This window comes from Nomascus leucogenys, chromosome 12 (assembly GCF_006542625.1).
Source record: "Nomascus leucogenys isolate Asia chromosome 12, Asia_NLE_v1, whole genome shotgun sequence".
Classification (NCBI taxonomy): Eukaryota; Metazoa; Chordata; class Mammalia; order Primates; family Hylobatidae; genus Nomascus; species Nomascus leucogenys.
The window spans coordinates 55,774,260-55,795,832 of NC_044392.1; the positions used below are offsets into that span (position 1 = coordinate 55,774,260).

The 21,573-nt window shown below is 36.6% G+C and overlaps 2 protein-coding genes across 2 annotated transcripts in view; both read left to right on the forward strand.

Moving 5' to 3' along the window:
* Positions 1-21,573, forward strand: part of LOC115837636 (putative neuroblastoma breakpoint family member 7) — a 655,832-nt gene that overhangs the window by 290,391 nt on the left and 343,868 nt on the right.
* Positions 105-21,501, forward strand: SEC22B (SEC22 homolog B, vesicle trafficking protein). Its single transcript, XM_003268073.3, has 5 exons — positions 105-506; positions 7,800-7,909; positions 13,374-13,534; positions 16,223-16,369; positions 19,548-21,501. Exons 1-5 carry the CDS (start codon positions 432-434, stop codon positions 19,700-19,702), a joined length of 648 nt encoding a protein of 215 aa, XP_003268121.1. The 5' UTR covers positions 105-431; the 3' UTR covers positions 19,703-21,501.

Here is a 21,573-nt window from a genome sequence, read left to right on the forward strand (position 1 = left end):
CATGGTTAATGGTTAATGGTTAATGGGAAGTATCCATTAACTCCCACCCTCCTTCCCAGCTCTCTCCCAAGACTTAGTTTCAGGAACTAGAAAATTCTAATTCAGCTTGGGTGCAATGCCCCCTCAAAGAGCGAGGCTTATTCGAAGCCTCAAATTCAGAAAACCCGGCCAGACCTTGGAAGTTAAGAAGGTGGAAGGCAGATCGCGGAACCAGTGTTCTGATAGTTGTGGTTCTCTGAGGGAAGCCAGTTCTGGGGACCGGTAGTGGAAAGCTCCTGCGCTGTTTCCGGCCACCTCAGCGGGAAGCGGAGACGCAAGCAGCTGGACCTCCGGTAACTGAGACATAGGGTATAACTGTTGTCGCGGCGGAGGAAGTGAGGACGACGCCAACGGCCTTCCGGGCCAGTGTTGGATCCCTGTAGTTTGTGAAGATGGTGTTGCTAACAATGATCGCCCGAGTGGCGGACGGGCTCCCGCTGGCCGCCTCGATGCAGGAGGACGAACAGGTGAGCTGCTTACTCACGACCCGCGACCCCAAGTCTCTGGCAGCGCGCTTTGCCCTCAGCATCGGATTCCTTCCTAGGACCGGGAGACCTTTGTGACTTCCCGGGCACTCCCGACCTCTCTGAAGTGCTCTTTTATCTTTTGGTGTAGGAGAGACTACCGGCGAGAGGAAATCTTTCCTGAAGGAGGAGTTAAGTTTTTTGTGTTAGCTGTTTCTCTTTAGAAAAATGCTCTGGAGAAGTGATAGCTTTGGTTGATTGTGATCACCCAGTGTTCTTTGACTCTTTAGGGACTTTGTTAAAATTCACGATTTCTAATTTTCTGCTGCTAATAGGACTGCTGACGGATAAATCCTGGGAAAAAATCAGCCAAGTTCTTCAACTCTATAACGTAGCACCTGATCCTTGACCTAGCTTGCTGACATCTTTTGAAAGTGGGTGAGGTAATATTGCCACATGAAAGCACCTGTTAAAGTTCAGTACAGCACATTCTTTGAGGATTATCCCCAGTTCCCACCTTCTCCAATACGCCGTACCACATTCCTGCAATACATTGTAACTTATTTTTTTCTTTGTCTTTCAATAACGGGTTTCCTAGCGGGCAAACAACGGGTCTTAATCATCTTTGTGTTATCCATACCTTTTACAATAGCTGTTTTATGCTAGTAGGTGCTCAAAAGTATACTGAATTGATTAAAAACAGCAATAACTCCAGGTGTCTTAAAAGAAAGCTGTTTTGTGTTTTAGAAACACAGTGGAAATTTCTGAAGTAAGACAAGTTTCTGGAGCAAGCTTGGGAGGTCCTGAAGACAAAGCTGAGAATGGAATTTATATAATTTGTTTAAAGTGATCAATTTTATGTTACCTTTTCATACAGTCTAAGTAAAACCATGAGCCTTAAAAAAAGATGAGATATAGAAAAAATAGTTTGCACATTTCTTCTGTTGGACTTTTCATTCATATATTAACGCAAAAAATTTTTACTGAGCACATCAAATGTGCCACTCATAGTGTTAATGCAGGGGGTTAGAGTACACAGTCTCTACCTTTGTGGAGCTTACAGTCTCTACCTTTGTGGAGCTTACAGTCTCTACCTTTGTGGCGCTTACAGTCTAGTGGAAAAATCAGATAACCAACAAACTATTAAAATGTAGTTTAACTGCTAAGGAGAAGGAAGAGGGTTTTGTGCTTGAACATGGAAAATATATCTAAGTTGGTTTTAGGAAATCAGGAAAGTCTTCCCAGAAGGTATGACATTAAGGTAACAGTAGGATCCAGTAGTAAGGAACTATTCTATTTGGTTATATGCCTTTTTAGGTTTAATTTGGAAATATAGTTACTTTCACTTTTAGGAGAGTGGTGATACAGATAATAAAGTTGCAGGTCATGCTAAGTGAAATATATTCTATCATTACATAGAAACAAAGTCTAATCTTTGAAATAAACTGTGAACAATTTAACATACCCTGATTTGCTAATGTGAAATGTTTTTCAGGAATATTCTAGGACCATCCTGCAGAAGGAGTGTAATTGTTCAAATGAACCTAGGAATATGATTTGAACAAAGTAGATAGTGCAGGGAAATATCCTTCAAGGGTGTGTAGTTTGACTAAAAAATAGTTTTCCTACAGTGGGTGGCTGTGTGTTGGGGGTAGAGGGGATGGAAGCTGGTTAATTTTTAAACTATTGCATTGAATTCCAGTGTTGGCAAAGAATACAAAGTGAACTTGAAAGTCTACTTAATATTAGTGGCCCCTACTCTCTGCCGTGATATGTTATTGAAAAATTAATTGATTTATTGTTTTTTAATTCTAAATTTGGTATTGATTTCATATTGGTTTATCAAGATGGGTTGCTTTGTTTAATTGACAAGGAAAGAAATTTTACACACAAATATTTTTGTGATTGTAGTGCCATAGTATTTTCCTTTAGGCATTTTGACTTTGAATAATAAAGTTTGCCTAAACCTTTAATGTCTGTAAAGATCTGAATCTTAGGCTTACTTTTACTATTTTAATAGTATACAGAACATTTATAAAAGCACCTACTACATACCAAACACTGTGCTAAGCCTATTAAGTTCATTTTTTTAATTTAATCCTCATACTACCATATTAGAACAGGTACTATTAAAATCTCCAGTTATAGATAAGGAAGCTCTGAGGCTTAGAGAGGATAGATCACTTGCCTAAATTCACAGCTAATAAGTGGCATAATGAAATTTTTCATCAGGGTTTTTCACCTTGGCACTGTTGACATTTGGGGATGGATAATTCTTTGTTCTTGGGGACTGTCCTGTGTATTGTGTAGGAGGTCCAGCAATATTCCTGGCCTCTACCCTCTAGATGCCAGTAGTACCACCATCCTTCCCCACTTTGTTTGTATGACGACAAAAATATTTCTAAACATTGCTAAACGTCCCATGGGGGCAAAATCACCCCAATCGAGACCCAGTGGTTTTTAGTAAGTTTTTGTCAGCTCAGACAAAAACTTAATAAACACTGTACTTTAGTGCCTAACCACTGTACTTTACTGCCTTGTTCTAAGGCCTTTTAATGATGTCTTACCTCTTAAGAGTCCAGGAATAACTTTTTAATAAACAGATATCTCAAACAGTTTTATATTTAATCACCTTAATTGTCCAGGACAGATAATTCAATGTATTTTCATTTTTGTTTGTTTTTGTTTTCTTATCAGTGTACTTTCAGTATTTATACTGATAATAGATAACATATTTTAGGTATTTACTAGGTGCCTGTACAAGCTGCCATATTACCGAAGATGGACAGTTACTCAGATAATACAATAGAGAGCAAAATTCACAAAATAATATAGACAGAGTATTTTATACAGGGTGTTTCCTCTGTGTTTAACTGAAAATTTAGACTTAGGGCAGGAAGAGAGATGAGCTTTTCTTCTCAAATGTGGACTCCCTAACTGATACCCTATCTTTTTTCTTCATTCCTTTTATAGCATGTTTCTCCTTTTAGGATTTTTGCAGTTTCTTTATCTACCTTTCTGTTCTGCCTCAAAATTATTGTGTTTTCTTTCATTTTCCTCTGGCATCGTGAAGGGCAGTCCAGACTTGAAGAAAGTGTTAGATCTAACCAAATAGGCAGCAGGAAGCTCCAAGAAAGCAGATAACATGTTGTACAGTTAAATTGTCTCACGCTCCCATTCACTGAGGGTTGATTAACCCACTTACTGTAATTGCTTTTAGAGGAAAGTGGTTGGCTCTTGGTGCTGCTGGTCTTTGACCAGCTGAGTTCAGTGGGTATTTAAAAATGATAAGAGCTATGAAGGTAAAAGTTGTTATTTGATACAACTAGTTGTTCAGCAGTCTTAGGTGACAGCAGTGAAAAGTATTGTGGTTGTGTGTCAAGTTACTACCTTCTATCTTTTGTAATATATAGATCCAAATCCTACATTTGCTGTTGGATAACCTCAAATTTGTTTCAGTTTTTTCAGTTATTCTGATCCACTGCATTATTGGATTACTAATAGATATCTCATAATTATATCATATACAAATTTCATTAATCTTTTCTAGATGAAGTAGAAAACAGAATGAGGACATCTAAATATTTTTAGGTGGACTGGCTAACTGTGGGCCCTTTGTGACTTTGATCTTGAAAGCAAACTAAAGGTCAGTATGTAAAACAGTGGTTATGTTGTTTTGTGAGATCTAGATCAGAGCTGCCCCATGGTTTCTTGAGCATTTCCAATGAGTTAGAATTACATAGTAAGACTTCACCTAAAAGGTGGATCTACTATTGAAACAATTTCAATTATAGAGTTAGGGTAGCATAATGCTTAGGAGTAGGGGCTCCAGGACCAGATTGCCTGCCTTCAGATCCTAGTTCCTCCCATTTTAGCTTAGAGGCTAAAAAGTTTGACTTCTCAAGTAAAAAATTGACATAATAATTCTAATCACCTCATGAAGATTAAACGAGTTAAATAATGTAAAGTGTTCAGAACAGTGGCTGGCAGACAGTGAACACTTAATAATTTCATTTGATCATTTCTGAAGAATCTTTTCTAATTCCATCTTGCCTTTCTTTTTTTTTTTTTTTGAGATGCAGTCTCACTCTGTTGCCCAGGCTAGACTGCAGGGATGTGATCTCAGCTCACTGCAACCTCCGCTCCCCAGGTTCAAACGATTCTCCTGCTTCAGCCTCCCGAGTAGCTGGGATTACAGGCGCCTGCCACCCTACCCGGCTAATTTTTGTATTTTTAGTTGAGATGGGGTTTCAGCATCTTGGCCAGTCTGGTCTTGAACTCCTGACCTCATGATCCATCTGCTTTGGCCTCCCAAAGTACTGGGATTACAGGCATGAACCCCCATACCCAGCCTTATCTTGCCTTTCTTAAAGGTTCACAGATCAGAATTGCACATAATCGATACACTGGATGCAAATACATAATGAATGAATGATTTTTCACATTACAAAATTAATTTGTGCGTATTATAGAAAGTTCAGTAAATACATAAAAGCAAAATGACCAAAATGTTAACAGTGTTTATTAGCTATAATCTGTACTCAAATTATATCCATTTTGGTGGATGACCTTAAACATATGTATGTGTGTATAACATTAAATAATAGGTAATATGGTAAGACTGTTTCACCTAATTTTTTCCACTTAACAGTGTTTAATGAATATTTTCTCATATCATTAAACTCTATACAGCATTGTTTTAATGGCTGCATAGTATTCCACTATATGAATATGCCAGAAAGATTATTATTTAACCATGAAGATTGTGCTAGCATTGTGTTCTCAACGATGGTAATGCTAACTGAACCAGCATGGTAAGATGTTGGTTGGCATACCATAATCCCTATAAATACATCCCCAGTGTTGTATATTGGCAGTCTTTACATTGCTGTTTGCAAATTCCTGAAATTGTAGAATGCTTTTGGCCAGTTTCTTATAGTTGATACAGTTGTTAGTCTTTTTCTCAGGTTATGGTAATATTTACAGTGCCTCTTGTAAAGTCAAAGGATTTGTACCAATCTGAGTGGCAATTTTTTCCATGTTTCTTCAACTAGTCCTTTTAAGATTCTCACCTGCCTTTAGCAAAGAACATATATTTAACACGTGTGGTTGCAGTTATGTAAAAAATACCGATGTCACAGCCCCACCTCCAACATGCTGACTTAATTGGTTTGGTGGTGGAGACTGGGCATAAGTAGTTTTGTTTTTGAGATTTCCCCAAATGATTCTATTGTGAAGCCAAGGTTGAAAATCACAGATCTATGTTGATATTCTTTCTTGGCACTTGAGTAGCATTCCCAACATTATTTGTATCCCTTTTATCTACTCTTGTGGGTTCAGATCTCTTCAGAATGGCACTGGGGAAACAAAAAGATTGGTAAGTACCATTCAAATTTAGGAAAATAGAATATTGTGCACTAGTTCTTATTGGCTAAAAGCATATGATAGTATTCACTCTTATTGGCTGACCATATATTAGTAGTACTGTTTAATATGATAATTTTGATATAATTATTATAAAGTACTGTTTAATATATAAAACTGTACATACATAAATATAGACATACATATGTTAATATAGAACTATTTCTCAAATATATAACAAATACATGTCAATAAAACAAATCATTGCCATAACAGTGGTATTAAACAAGATAAATCTACAAACTAATACCTCGGCTGGACTCTGCCTATCTCCCCTGGTTCACCTCATGCTTATTCACCTTCTTACTCATATTGAAATTTCCAGTTCACCATTTTTACATACAGCTTAGAATCTTATTATCCTGTAATTGTACATTTGCTGATCTGCCACTTTATCATTTTATTATTGCTTCCTTGTTTTTACTATCAGCTTAGCAGTACACTATCTACAATTTTAAGATATCACTTTGTACTTTATCAAAGTTAGACCTCAGATCCTGGGAGACCCTAGCATAAATACTTTTCTACTTAAATATTTAGTTATTAAACGTCTGCCAAAGGGAGGCTATTCTTTCTATGTAAAATAAATAATTCCAAAATAGGATTATTTCTCTGCATCACATGGCAGTGTCCTAGGCTGGTTTACTATAACAAAATACCATAAACTGGGTGGCTTATAAACAACAGAAATTGATTTTCTAGTTCTGCCAGGTGAAGATCAAGCACCAGCAGATTTGGTGACTATTGAGGGCCTATTCCTCATTCATAGATGTCACTTCCTGGCTGTTTCCTCACATGGTGGATGGAGCAAGCTACCCCTCTGAGGTCTCTTTTATAAAGGTACTAATCGCATTCATGAGGGCTCTACCCTCATGACTTAATCACCTCCCAAAGGTCCCACTTCTTAATACCATCACTTTGGGGGGTTAGGATTTCAACATGAATTTTGTGGGGGATACCAGCAAACATTCAGACTATAGCTGGGTAGCTGACAGAAAGCTCCCCTACCCCACATGTGGATGGAAAAACAATGTCTATTTGCTTCCCATTCTTCAGGCACTTCCTTTCCCTGTTGGATCTAGTAGATTGGTGATGCAGGTTTTCTTCTTTTGAAATGACACTGCTGTTTTTCCCAGTAGATTTGCCCCCTCTTTTTAACAAAAATAATTGTAAAAGCAGTTAGAAATTGTTCAGGAAAATATTACCTGTAATTATAACATCTGAATGCTATTATTTTCATTTTTGTCTGCATATATCCCTCGATATTCAAACTTTTGCTGTCCAAACTTGGGAACCAAATAGATTTATTCAGTAAAGGGTATCTGGCATCATAATCTTTGTCTCTACTCTTGGTCATTTTTACCTAATTGCAGTCAAAGTGTTCATAATAATTTGCAGTCATGAGTACACACATTTAGTTTTGTTTAAATGCTAAAAACTGTAACACTTGTGGAAGGTTCTGCTGGATATTCCAACATAAAAATGAAATTCATCAATCTTGTTCCTAGGATATTCCCTTGAGTATAGCACATGTTGTGTAGTTCTGTGCCAATAACTGCAAATGAAATGGGTTAGGAGGAGAGTACTGTCCTAATAGTGGAAAGAACACTGGATTGAAAGTTAAGAGTGCTTTAAGTGTATTTGAGGTATATGCTTTTGCTTCTTAGCAAATAACTAATGCGATCATCTTGAAGAAGTAGGGGTTAGGTCTTCCTCCATGCTCTGAAAGTAGGTTGTCTTTCTTTCGTTAAAATGAATCTTACTTACCTGTAAATGAAGGACCTCTTTCAGAGTGTCCTCATAATATGATGCTTCTCACTAATTGATACAGCTTTTTGTGGAAAATTCTTAAATGAAGATGTCTTCTTTCAGTCTGGCCGGGACCTTCAACAGTATCAGAGTCAGGCTAAGCAACTCTTTCGAAAGTTGAATGAACAGTCCCCTACCAGATGTACCTTGGAAGCAGGAGCCATGACTTTTCAGTGAGTGTAATCTTGATTTCTTTATGATCATTTAAGTGTGAAATACAGTAACAGAATGCCTGATAAAAATAATAATTTTTTAAAAGTAAAGATTACTTAAATATGTAGTCTTTTGGGAGGAGCAACTTCTCTGGCTCTAATTCTACAAAACGGATGTCTTGTTTGTTTTTTCAGCATGCTTACAGTAATTTAGCCTGTTAACATGTGTCTAATTAATGCTGTGCCCATCATGCAATAATAGATAACTTCTTGCTTTAAGACTGTCTTGGAGCCAGATATGGGTAGGTTAGTACCCTTACTCAAACATTTCCTAACAGTGTAACTTTGAGCAGCTCACATAACTTCTCTAAGCCTCAGTTTCCTCTATAAAGTAGTGAAAATAAACATAGGAGGTTTGAGAGGATTGTGAGAGAATCCATGTGTATTATTTAGCATCTTGTCTGACACATATGGGAAGAGTCAATAATTATTAGTTATTATTATTTTGAAAAAAGAAAATTATAAAAGATAAGAGCATCTTAATCAGTGGTTATAAACAATGATACAGCTGATAGAGGACTCAAAGGAACATTATTGGATTTTAAATGATCTACAAATAATTGGTATTTAATGTTTAATGCATGCCAAGTTTGAAGCTGATAAAATAGGAAGGATTAAAAAGGAAAAGAGTACAAGAGCATCAGAGGAAAATAAAAACGGATTAGCTAAATAATCTTTGCTATTTTAGGGACTTAGATAGTAAGATAACTTAGGCCAGGGAGGAAGCTGCTATGTTTACTTTTAAAAAACAAAACAAAAATTCTCTACCTATAAAAGACAAGTAAAAAGTACATCAAAACAAACAAAAAAAAACCCTAGGCAATTGGCTAAGAAAATTTTGGACATTGTGTTTTATGAAGTATTAATTTTTATAATATCTGAAATACTTTCTAGAACTCTAATAATATAGTCACTTAATATCTAGTATCCTCATTTTCACCATGGTTTAGGGAACCAAGACCTAGGAAAGTTCTCATGGAATTGAGAAGAGATTTTCTTCTGCCTGATTCCTTTAGGACATTCATAATCTCATATCATCCTTTATTTCCATCCAAGAGCTATTAAGGGTTTATTCTTTGCCAGACCTTATATTGATTCCTGCATTTAATGACCATACCTTTTAACGCTGTTCTCTTAGTACAGAGAGAGACATACTCAAACAAGTATACTATAATATCTTAAGTGAAAAGGTGCTGTAAATTAGATTTAAATGAAATGTTTTGGGAACAGAGAGAAGGAAGGAGCAAATTCCCATTTGTAGGGGGTAAGTTTGAAGAAACGGGACAGAGGAGGGGAGTATATATAAAGAAGTTTCACCGAAAAAATTATGGTAGAATTGAACATATGAAAATGAACAGGATTTCTCCAGGTACATAAAAGAGCATTAACGGTTAGAAAAAACAATATAAGCAGAAGTCCACAAATATCTAAAGCACCTAGCATGTTGGAAAACAGTCTGCCATTTGGTTTATTAAAATATATGATAGAATGTTGCTTACACTTGTTTTGAAAGGCGGTAAATATAACACCATGGAGTATGACTTTATTTTGTAGGTATTAGGGAACCCTTAGAGTTTGTAAGCAGGGTAATATGGTCATCTGTAGTCTCTGGAAATAAAACTGATGGTATAGAAGATGGTGTAGACTAAAAACAAAGAGACCAGTTAATTCAGGTGCCCAAGGAGGGAGTAAGACAGCTGTATTATTAATATTATTTTAAGGGGCCTGAGAGATCATATAATAGTCTTTATCCTTTATGGAGCCCTAGGAAGCCTCAGGAGCAACATATAAAGGGCAAGGATGGGAGTATATATAATGCTTTGGGCTCCTAAACTCCTCCTTACGTTTTAAATTTTTTCCTTTTATTTTCAGTTGACATGTAATAATTGTACATATTTATGGGATACAGAGTGATATTTCAATACATGTATACAATGTGTAATCAAATCAGAGTAATTAGCATATTCATCACCTCAAACATTTATCGTTTCTTTGTGTTGTGAACATTCAAAATCTTGTAGCTTTTTGAAAATATGCAGTAAGTTATAGCTAGCCATATTCACCCTACAGTTCTGCAGAACACCAGAACTCATTCTTCCTATCCAGTTGTAATTTTTTATCCATTAACTTGCCTCTGCCCATCCTCCCCTTCTCTCTACCTTTCCCCACTTCTAATACCCACAATTCTACTCTCTACTTCCATGAGCTCAAAAATTTTTTGGCTCCTACATATGAATGAGAACATGCCATATTTATCTTTCTGTGCATGACTGATTTTACTTAACGTAATGTCCTCCAGATTTATCCATGTTGCTGCTAATGATAGAAATTCATTCTTTTTTATGGCTGAATAGTATTCCATGGTGTGTGTATATGTGTGTGTGTGTGTGTGTAAAACACTTTTAAAATCCATTATTCTCTTGATGGACATTTCTCTTGATTATCTATCCATAGATATTATGAATGGTGCTGCAGTAAACATGGGGGTACAGATAAGTTTTTAACATAATGAGTTTTTTTCCTTTGGAGAAATACCCAGCAGTGGGATTGCTAGATTGTATGGTAGTTCTGTTTTTAGTTTTTTGAGAAACCTCCATACTGTTTTCCGTAGTGTATAAAAGTTCTCTTTTCTCTTCACCCTCAACAGCATTTATTGACTTTTGTCTTTTTAATAGACATTTTAACTGGGGTGAAATAATATGTCGTTGTGGTTTTTATTTACATTTACCTGAAGATTAGTGATGTTGAGCATTTTTTCATATACTTGACCATTCGCATGTCTTTTGAGAAAATGTCAGTTCTGTTCCTTGCCTACTTTTTAACTGAATTATTTTTGGTTTTGCTGTTGAGTTGTTTGAGTTCCTTGTATGTTCTGGATATTAGTTCCTCATCAGCTGAATGAAACTAGATCCCTATCTCATCATATACAAAAATCAACTTAAAGTAGATTAAAGACTTAAGCATAAGACCCTAAACTATAAAACTACTAGAAGAAAATATAGGGGAAATGCTTCAGGACATGAGCCTGGGCAAAGACTTTATGGCAAAGACTTCAAAGCACAGGCAACAGAAAAGAAAGTAGACAAATGGGACTGTATTAAACTAAAAGCTTCTGCACGGCAAAGGGAACAACACAGTGAAGAGACAACCTGCACAATGGGAGAAAATATTTGCAAACTCCTACTTAAACTAAAGAACCTCTGATTTTATCTGATATATATATTGGCCTTCTGAATATAAGTTTTGCTTGTTATATATACATATTGCATATATAAATATATATATTTGCATGTGTGTGTGTGTGTATACTATGGCTAAAAAGAAGTTGGAAAACCACTTAGTAACCTAACATTTTTCTAAGAATTTCTCAGATGTGTAATCATATAGCCCCTTCCAGAGTGCATGGGCGCTCATCTTCACAAAAGAAAGTCAGTTCCATTGTTGAAAAGTTTCCAGTTGATTACAGAGTTCTACTGGACTGTAAATTAAGGAGTCTTATTAGTCTTGTACCCAGTAAACATTATGTCATTAACCTTACATTTCTATCCACAGAAATTTCCAGTTCCACTGTTTTAATTTGTGACTAGAAAGAGTTTAAATATGTGTATGCTAGTTTACCATATAGAATCAAAGGGTAGATGGAGTCACAACTCTGAATTTTTCAAGAAAAAGTCTTAAATATTAAGCAAAAAACAAATAACCCCATTTGAAAAATGAACAAAAGACATGAGCAGACATTTCTCAAAACATACTAGAGGCTAGCAAACTAATGAAAAAATGCACATCACTAATTATTGGAGAAATGCAAATCAAAACCACAATAAGATACCATCTTATAACAGTCACAGGGCTATTATTAAAAAGTCAAAAAACAACAGATGCTGGTGAGGCTGTGGAGAAAAGGGAATTGCTTATACACTGTTCATGGGAATGTAAATTCAGCCACTGTGGAAAGCAGTTTAGAGATTTTTCAAAGAACTTAAAACAGAACTACCATTAGACCCAGAAAACCCATTAATGGGTTTATATCCAAAAGGAAACAAATCTTTCTACCAAAAATCATGCACTTGCATGTTCATTGCCGCACTATTCACAATAGCAACTTAGGTACATGTTAGTAGTGGATTGGATAAAGAAAATGTAGTATATATACAGTATGGAATACTATGCAGTCATAAAAAGGAATGAAATCATGTCCTTTGCAGCAGCATGAATGGAGCTGGAAGTCATTACCTAAGTGAATAATGCAAGAACAGAAAACTAAATACTGTATATTCTCATTTATAAGTTTATAAGCTAAACATTGGGCACTCATGGACATAAATATACTGAGGACTTACTAGAAGAGGAGGGAAGGAGGGGGCAGGGGTTGAAAAACTATTGGGTAGTATGCTTAGTACTTGGGTGACGGGATTGTTTGTACCCCAAACCTCGGCATTATGCAATATACCCAGGTAACAAATCCGCACGTATACATCCTCAAGCTAAAATAAAAGTTTAAAATGTTAGTTGAAGAATTGTGTAATGGGCTGGGTCCAGTGGCTTACACCTATAATCCCAGCGCTTTGGGAGACTGAGGTGGGTGGATCGATTGAGGTCACGAGTTTCAGACCAGTCTGGCCAAAATGGTGAAACCCCATCTGTACTAAAAATACAAAAATTAGTTGGGTGTGGTGGTGGGTGTCTGTAATCTCAGCTATTTGTGAAGCTGAGGCGTGAGAATCACCTGAACCTGGGAGGCGGAGGTTGCTGTAACTGAGATCATGCCACTGCACTCCAGCCTGGGTAATCTGGGTGATGGAAAGAGACCCTGTCTCAAAAAAAAAAAAAAAAAATTATCTAATGGATGAAAAATTATGATAAATATGTCTAAATACTCCTTTTAGAATATATGGCTAATAGGCTGGGCACGGTGGCTCATGCCTGTAATCCCAGCACTTTGGGAGGGCGAGATGGGAGGATCACGAGGTCAAGAGATCAAGACTATCCTGGCCAACCAACATGGTGAAACCCCGTCTCTACTAAAAATACAAAAATTAGCTGGGCATAGTGGCGCACGCCTGTAGTCCCAGCTGCTCGGGAGGCTGAGGCAGGAGAATGGTTTGAACCCGGGAGGCGGAGGTTGCAGTGAGCCGAGATCACGCCGCTGCACTCCAGCCCGGGGGACAGAGCGAGACTCCGTATCAAAAAAAAAAAAACAGAAAAAACAAAAAACAACAACAAAAAATATACATCTAATAATGGGAAGATGTTTGCTTTCTGATGCCAAGGATTTGCGGTTTTAAATTGACTCTCATTTAGCCAGCCTCAAAGTGTTTAGGCTAGATTTTTTAAAAAGTTTGCATGGTACAGAGATTCTGCTTTAACCTGTTGTCAGTACTATTACTTTACAGACAACTTTGTCTTGCTTTTTATGTCTCACCAGCTACATTATTGAGCAGGGGGTGTGTTATTTGGTTTTATGTGAAGCTGCCTTCCCTAAGAAGTTGGCTTTTGCCTACCTAGAAGATTTGCACTCAGAATTTGATGAACAGCATGGGAAGAAGGTGCCCACTGTGTCCCGACCCTATTCCTTTATTGAATTTGGTAAGTTTTTGCCCCTCACTTCTCTCTATCAAGGGAGCAAACAATATGGAGAAGCTATTTGTTACACTGATATAATATTTATACATTTTTTCTGATGTTTACTTGTTGAAGTTTTAGCTTCTGCTTCCTTTTCCATTCCACTTCTTTTTGTCTTTTTGAGTGACTAAGGCTTTGTTCTGAAAAGTCATTTTCTCTAGTCTTTTGATCTTTCCCCCATAGAAATTGTTGCCTTTTGCACTTTCTGTTGTTTGGTTTGATTCTTCATTAGAGTCACATGTGACAGGAACTGTGCCTGAAGATCTACTTGATTGGCATATAATGGCTGAGTTCTTCTTTATCCCAGTCCACAGACTCACACTCACAATAAGGCTCATTTTATGGAGATCAGAATTGGGAAATCAGAAAGAATGATGTTTTGTTTCTTTTAGTAGAATAAGATCCTCTAATTAAAAAACAAAAGATAACAAAGAAATAGAAGATACATGGTACTCATGGTATTGGGGTATAATATTTACTACATTCAGGAATAGTGAGCATAGGTGTCTGTATTTGTACAAGAATTATAGAAAGACTGATCACTAATCAGACCTGGTAAAGTATCTGATGGTAAGGGATCAAAGGAAACGTCCTAAGTATGGGGAGTGACAACAAGTAGGATCAGGCTATATCGCTGAAATTTTTAGTTAAAAGAGAAATTGGTTTTACTGGCTTAGAATTTTTGAAGTGTTTCAAGTTTGCTAGATAAATGGGTCATCTTGCTTTGGAAAAACACTCTAGTGTTTCATAACTATATACTCTCCAAGTGCTGCTTTATATAATGTCCAGTTTTTCAAATTTTATTTTTATAGACAGTCCCATAAACCTCCCTCAAAAATAAGACAAATGTATCAGGGTCATACAGGAAATAGATGGCACACCCAAATTAGCTTAAGGGATTATATACAAAGATATGACTAGGCTGTAGGAGAATTACAAGGTACAGTAACCTCTGACCAGTGGCATACTGGTTGTTACCATCCCTAGGCCTGAATGTATAAGGGGGAGGAGCAGTTTCTGAAACTGAAAAGGAGAAAATTTCTAGAGAAGGCCAACTTGAGAGGAGTGTAACTTTTGGTAGAGGGATACTTCCAGAAGAAGGTTATTTTCTTCTCTGAAAGAAGCCAGGGGAATAAATACCCGGACATCACTCACTGTCTGTTCTTCTTCCCTACTGTTGGGGCTTCTTCATTGCCCGAACCTAACTGGCACAGGGCAAGGAGTCTATTGAAGCACTTCATCCAAGTCAGCTTCCCAGTGTAGAAAGCAAGGTGCAGGAGGGCAGAGAGGAGATCTAAAGAGGCAAATGAAAGGAGTATAGCACACTTATATTAAGATTTTTGCCAAAAGTTGAAAATATCTTTAATAATAAGTCATTCTTCCTATAGTTTTGAGAAATATTGATATGAGCAAAAGATGGATGAGACTTCAGTTTTTATTATTTATTTATTTATTTATTTACTTAGAGACAGAGTCTCGCTCTATTGCCCAGGCTGGAGTGCAGTGGCCTGATTTTGGCTCACTGCAACCTCTGCCTCCTAGGTTTAAGTGACTCTTGTGCCTCAGCCTCCTGAATAGCTGGGACTAGAGGTGCACACCGCCATGCCCAGCTGGCTAATTTCGTTATTTTTGGTAGAGATGGGAGTTTTGCCTTGTTGGCCAGGCTGGTCTCAAATTCCTGGCCTCAAGTGTTCCACCCATCTCGGCCTGCCAAAATGCTGGGATTTATACATGTGAGACACAGTGCCTGGCTGAGACTTCAGTTCAGTTTTATATTGGTATTTTGGAAAACTCCCTATTACATATTTGCTTTACCTGAGGTTTAAGAATGGAATGAAACTGGGAATGTATATTAGAGAAAATAAGGTAATGTTTCTCAGTTTTTTAATGATCATGAACCCTTTTGCCATATTAGGCTGTAATAATGCTAGAGTGTTACCAGCATCTTTTTAAGGAATGTGTAGAGGTAAGTAACACTTAACCTAAGGGTCCTCAGAATACTGTTTGAAAATTTCCATTTTCAGGAAAGGCTTACTATAGTGGGTCTTAATTTCTCTAAGGATTCTGATAGCAGCCTTAGATAGCAAATACTTCTAATTCAAAGGTATTCAAAGGACATTTCTCCTGAATGGTCATCTAATTATACCTTTAAATGTTACAAATGAAGTAATCAAAGCCTAGATTTTGATATTCAACCAAGAGTTTGGTTAACCATGGACAGTGGCAAATCCAGGAATAAACTCAGAACTGTTTTGGTGTTTTTTTTTTTTTTTTTTTTTTTTTTGAGACAGAGTCTTGCTCTGTCACCCAGGCTAAAGTGTGGTGGTGGTATGATGTCGGCTCACTGCAACCTCTGCCTCCCAAGTTCCAGTGATTCTCCTGGCTCAGCCTCCTGAGTAGCTGGGATTATAGCCGTGTGCCACCACGCCTGGCTAACTTTTTGTATTTTTAGTAGAGACGGGGTTTCACTGTGTTAGTCAGGATGGTCTCGATTTCCTGACCTGATGATCCACCTGCCTTGGCCTCCCAAAGTGCTGGGATTACAGGTGTGAGCCACCGCGCCCGGCCAATTCAGAACTTTTAATTTCCTACCTCAGTACTTTGATGGCCATGAAAGAAATGGTTCATGGTCAGTTTTCTTCATCATTCTAGATACCTTCATTCAGAAAACCAAGAAGCTCTACATTGACAGTCGTGCTCGAAGAAACCTAGGCTCCATCAACACTGAATTGCAAGATGTGCAGAGGATCATGGTGGCCAATATTGAAGAAGTGTTACAACGAGGAGAAGCACTCTCAGGTATCTAAAAGCAATGAGTCTTATGAAGAAATGGTTCTCATTCCATAGACAAAGATAGCTTATTTTGCAGTGCCTTTTATGCTATTAGATTCTACCTAGAACTGTTAAGAATTTATCTCCCAGAAGTACATTACGTTACCGTGCTTCCAGTGTGATATGTTTTTTTCCTAGCATGATTAGTTTTTGTTGAGTTGGAACAGTGTAAAGGACTCATCCATATTAGAAGCAATGATTATTTCTAAGATATTCACAAAATTAAGTAAATTATATACAGAAACACTTGTATAAGTTAAGGGAAATGAATGAGAGAAAATTGTCAACGATTTATTGCAGTGGTTTTTTGAGTAGCCTCTTTGGGAGACTTTACTGCTGCCAGATCAATCTTTACAAAATGCCATTTTCATCAAGGCATTCCTCTCTGAAAAACTTTTAAATCTGGAACTACAAGATAAGATCCAGTCTGAGTTATTTTTCCATCAGTCAGCCATTGTTATTGAGAGCTTGTTATTTGTAAGGCATTGTGCTCTACATACGGAAAATAAGGAGGATGCAAATGTCTGTCATTCTCTAGTTCACAAACATTCTGCTGTAGCCACGCCAGCTTCTTTACTATCCTTAGTGGTCTATTCTGCCTTATGCTGGACCTGTTCTATAAGACCTCCATAAGAACTGCCTCTTTAAAGAAGCCTCCTCTGATCCTTATAGCCTGTATCACATTAATCTCTTCTGTACTTTAAACTCCTAAAGCACTGAGTAACATAATGGTTTTAGCACATATTACATGTATGTGTGTTTACCTAATTTACCTTAAATATATTTATTAAATATCTAACTTACCATATTAAATATATTTCCATATAAGTATATATTTCATATATTTATATTAAAGTAGGCAAACATTTGGATAATTAAATATTTTTATATAATTTCATATATTTTTTTGAGACAGAGTCTTGTTCTGTTGCCCAGGCTGGAGTGCAATGGCACGATCTTGGCTCACTGCTACCTCCATCTCCTGGGTTCAAGCAATCCTCCCACCTTATCCTCCTGAGTAGCTGGGGCTACAGGCATGTGCCACCACGCTTGGCTAATTTTTGTATTTTCTTAGCAGAGATGGGGTTTTGCCATGTTGTTCAGGCTGGTCACAAACTCCAGGACTCAAGCAATCCACCCACTTCAGCTTCCCAAAGTGCTGGGATTACAGGCATGAGCCACAACACCCAGCCCTTTATATAATTTTAAAAGTGTAGGTAATTAGGTAAAATTAGGTTAAAAGTATATGTATATTTACCTGATATTTAAATATTACCTAAGTGTTTAATGTGGACATGTAAGCTCTTTAAAGATAGTGTTTATGTATTTTATATCTGTTTCACATACTTCTTATATATCCCCCACAGAAATGGTCACAAATAGGTTCCTTAATAAGTATTTTTGAATTCAGCCATGCTATGTATTCATTAGTAAATGAGTTTTCTTTTATTATGAACTACAAACTTTAACCTTTTTTTGAGTAGTGAGCAGTTATTCATTTACCCTCACACTCTTTAAATATCAAATTTTGAGTGAGTGAGTGAGTGTGTAAGTTTTTGTCATACAGACTTGCAATTCCTATATGGGATAAAGTAGACTAGCACAGGAATTTTTCTTGTATCACTCATGCAAGACTCTAAATTCCTTAAAGGCAGGGATCATGTACATTTTGACCGTTGTTGTATCCTCAGCACTTCACATGGTGCCTGTAACGTAAATATTTGTTAAATGACTTCTCCAAGCAATAGCTTTGTCTTTATGTTATCCTGTATTTCAAAACGTTCATATATAAATTCTCTCAACTATGACTTGTTTCATATGGTCTAATAATTGTTCCTCTGCTGAGTTATTCTCAGCAGATTTAGATTCATTTAGCAAATGTTTATTGAGCACTAACTATATACCAGGCCCTGTTCTGGGCATTCAGGATATAGCAGCAAACACAACAATTTAAAATCCCTGTCCAGTGGAGTGTATACTCTTGTAGGCTCTGTAAAAAGATGCCCTGTGCATTGTCATGGTTATTTCTCACTCCCTGACTCTTCTTCCGTGACTAGATGTTTTACTCATGTGATCAGTTGCTAATTCAGACGTGGCTGTCATGCCTGTGTTATTAAGTAATGCCATGTTTCCCAATCAAAACCAGTCTCTATTAAGCAACTCCAGACATTACAAAAGCATTCTTTAAGGAAGAAACAACCGGATTGCAAAATAGTTTTTTCTGAAATTTAAAGAAGTGAAAAGTTTGATTAGAATTTATTCTGTCAAATGGAGAGTTTGTGTTTATTATTAAAATATGCCCTGTATTTTAATATGGTCTAGCTTGTGTCTATCTGGCTATTTCTCTAAGCGTTTAGTTAACTGTTATAAGAAGATAACAACATTACAAATGTCCTTGAAAAAACTTGCCAGAAAATACTAAAAAGCTTAATTTACTTGGGTTTTTTTTGTAGTACTTATTGTATTTTAGTTACAACTTTCCTATGTCTATTGAAATATAAATCCTGATAGCTTTAACTTCATAGTAGTCTCTACTATGTGGAGAATCTTAGAAATGTTAGCAGTCATCATTGAAGTATAGCTTAAGACTGTGTTTGGTTAATTGAATTTTCTGGCTATCTGAGTTTGTTTTACATGGATTATCGTTATCGTTTTTCAAAATATAAGAGAATATGATTCAGACCATTAGAAGATTATGAAGATAATAATTATTAGCATGTAATACTTATTATAATTTATCATGTGCAGGCATTGCTGCTCACTTTACAGGCAATCTCATGTACATACAACCTTATGACATAGTTACTGTTATTATCCCCAATTATAGATGAAGAAACTAGGTTGTAAATAGGTTACATGACTTGACCAATGTCACATAACTGGTACAGGTGATATCTGAACCAAAGAGTCTGAGGCCAGAACCTGCACTTCTAACCACCTTACTATATAGCCTCAAAAATTCAGACATAATCTGATAAGGATCATCAGTTAATTAGTATATGCAATGTTAGCCTTAAAATAAAAATGATGATTTGAGATTCATGGTTGTTGCAGGGCTGCTCATTTTGGTTATTTTAATGCCTTAATACTTTCAGTAAAATACTTCCAGGGACTAATTATGTTTTCTTTTTTTCCTCTTTGACAGCATTGGATTCAAAGGCTAACAATTTGTCCAGTCTGTCCAAGAAATACCGCCAGGATGCGAAGTACTTGAACATGCGTTCCACTTATGCCAAACTTGCAGCAGTAGCTGTATTTTTCATCATGTTAATAGTGTATGTCCGATTCTGGTGGCTGTGAAATAATGAATACAGTCACTGGTAAGGGAGAACCTAGAACCCAGTAGGTGTATATTTTCAGGACACTGAGCTCAGAGATGTGTATTAGAATCCAAGTGGAACTTCTGCCTCTAAAGACCTTGCAAGAAAAGAGATGTCCTGAAAATGAAAGGTTACACCTCATTTAATGAAGCTTAACCCTATGTAGAAAGTCTCTTTCGGGGGCAGAGGCTTTCTCTGGGTGCCAAGCCATATATATTAGGGAATAGTAGATTGTTATTTCGTTTTTTCCCTCCCAGTGCATTTTAAAAACAGCACTGGCTGGGGCATTCTCATTCTCTGATGGAGCCATCAATGAGATTTAACTTAGTCAACCTGTGCTAGCAACATTCTGAAATTCCTTCAAAGAAGGCAGTCCTTTGGAAGGTGTTTTTTTTTTTTTTTTTTTTTTTGGACTCTAATCAACATTCCTTTTGTTGGTGACATTTGTGATTTTCAGTAATCTGAGTTTTTGATGGCCTTTTAAACAAGACTCCAGTATGTGAAGGTTAATTGCTGTGCTCCACAGATCTTGTCTATTGGCCCCTGTAGAAAGTTAACCTTTGTTGTTTTCCTTTTATAATTTGCTTATTGCACAATTGCTTTAGGGTTAAGTGAATTGTATTAAGATGCCTTGAAATTATAGCACTCCTTGATTAAGAAGCTAAAGTGTTTCTCTCATTTACTCCTTAAACAAAAGACTTAAATTAGTTTGGGTCATTATTACTTTTATTTGCAGCATTTGGTTTGTATTAGTGTAAGAGCAAGTATAGGATATGGAGAGGCCCCTGGCTTCATGAGAAGAAAGGAAGGCCCAGGTTATAATTACAGCTTTCTCCTGCCCCTTCTTTACTTTCTCTACCACAGTTTTCTCCACTGTTTGTTTTCCTCTTGCCACAATTTGCAAACATTTAAAAAATTTTCCTGCACCCAGTAGTTTCATGTCCTGTAGACACCCTCTTAGGACATTCTCAAATTTCAGAATAAAAAATATTCATCTATGTAGTTAATTAAATTTAAAGTTTTTGCAGATCAACTACTCAAACTACTAAATACATTTACCTGAGAAAAAGTCTCTGAGAGCGCTTCATTCCTGTTTTAGTTCATGCAAATTCTCTGAGAATGTTCTAGAGAACTAGTTAAAGTACCCATGATTTTTTCCTTTTCTGCTCAGGGATGATGGGGATTTCCTTTTACCTTCTGAGGTAGAATTTTTTAATGGGGAAAATAGGCCTTTTAAATATTATTGCAAGGGTCTACAATATAACTTAAAGTTCCTGTACATACTGCAAATATTTCTTTAAATTGCACAGGAAAATGAGCGAACTTTTTATTTCTTAATATCTTTGGCGAAAACTTTAACCAGTAAGCAATTTTATAACCCTGAGGGAACATCAAAGATACTATCCTGATTCCTGGTAAGGAAAAATATATTATTTCCTTATAACAAGGCAAGGAGAAATGCTATTTTATTCCTGATAATTTATAGAACTAGAATAATTTTATTCCTTTCTTTTATGGACCTAAATCTGCCAATTGGGAATTTTGTGCATGAAATATGAAGTTACTTTTTATAGATAATCAGTGCTCTTAAGTCCCTGAAAGGCTCCTGCCTAAGTAATGATGATGTGGATAATAAAAGCCTTTGAAAGGCTGAAAACCTAAATAGTGGTACCACAGTATTTGGAGCTTCTATAGGAGTGGAGAGGAGCAGCTCATTGTTGAGAGTTGCATGCTGCAACCTAATGGTCAGCAATGAAATAAATACTTCTAGAATGTTCATTTCAGTGTGAAGTTTTGTTATCTAGTTAATTTATATACATATATCCTTTGTAGATACATTTCTTATCTTGT

Coding starts and splice junctions, on each gene's coding strand:
- SEC22B (XM_003268073.3), top strand. CDS start 432: ATGGTGTTGCTAACAATGATCGCCCGAGTGGCGGACGGGCTCCCGCTG. Junction 7,910..13,373: donor GCAGGAGCCATGACTTTTCA/GTGAGTGTAATC, acceptor ATGTCTCACCAG/CTACATTATTGAGCAGGGGG. Junction 13,535..16,222: donor CTATTCCTTTATTGAATTTG/GTAAGTTTTTGC, acceptor TCATCATTCTAG/ATACCTTCATTCAGAAAACC.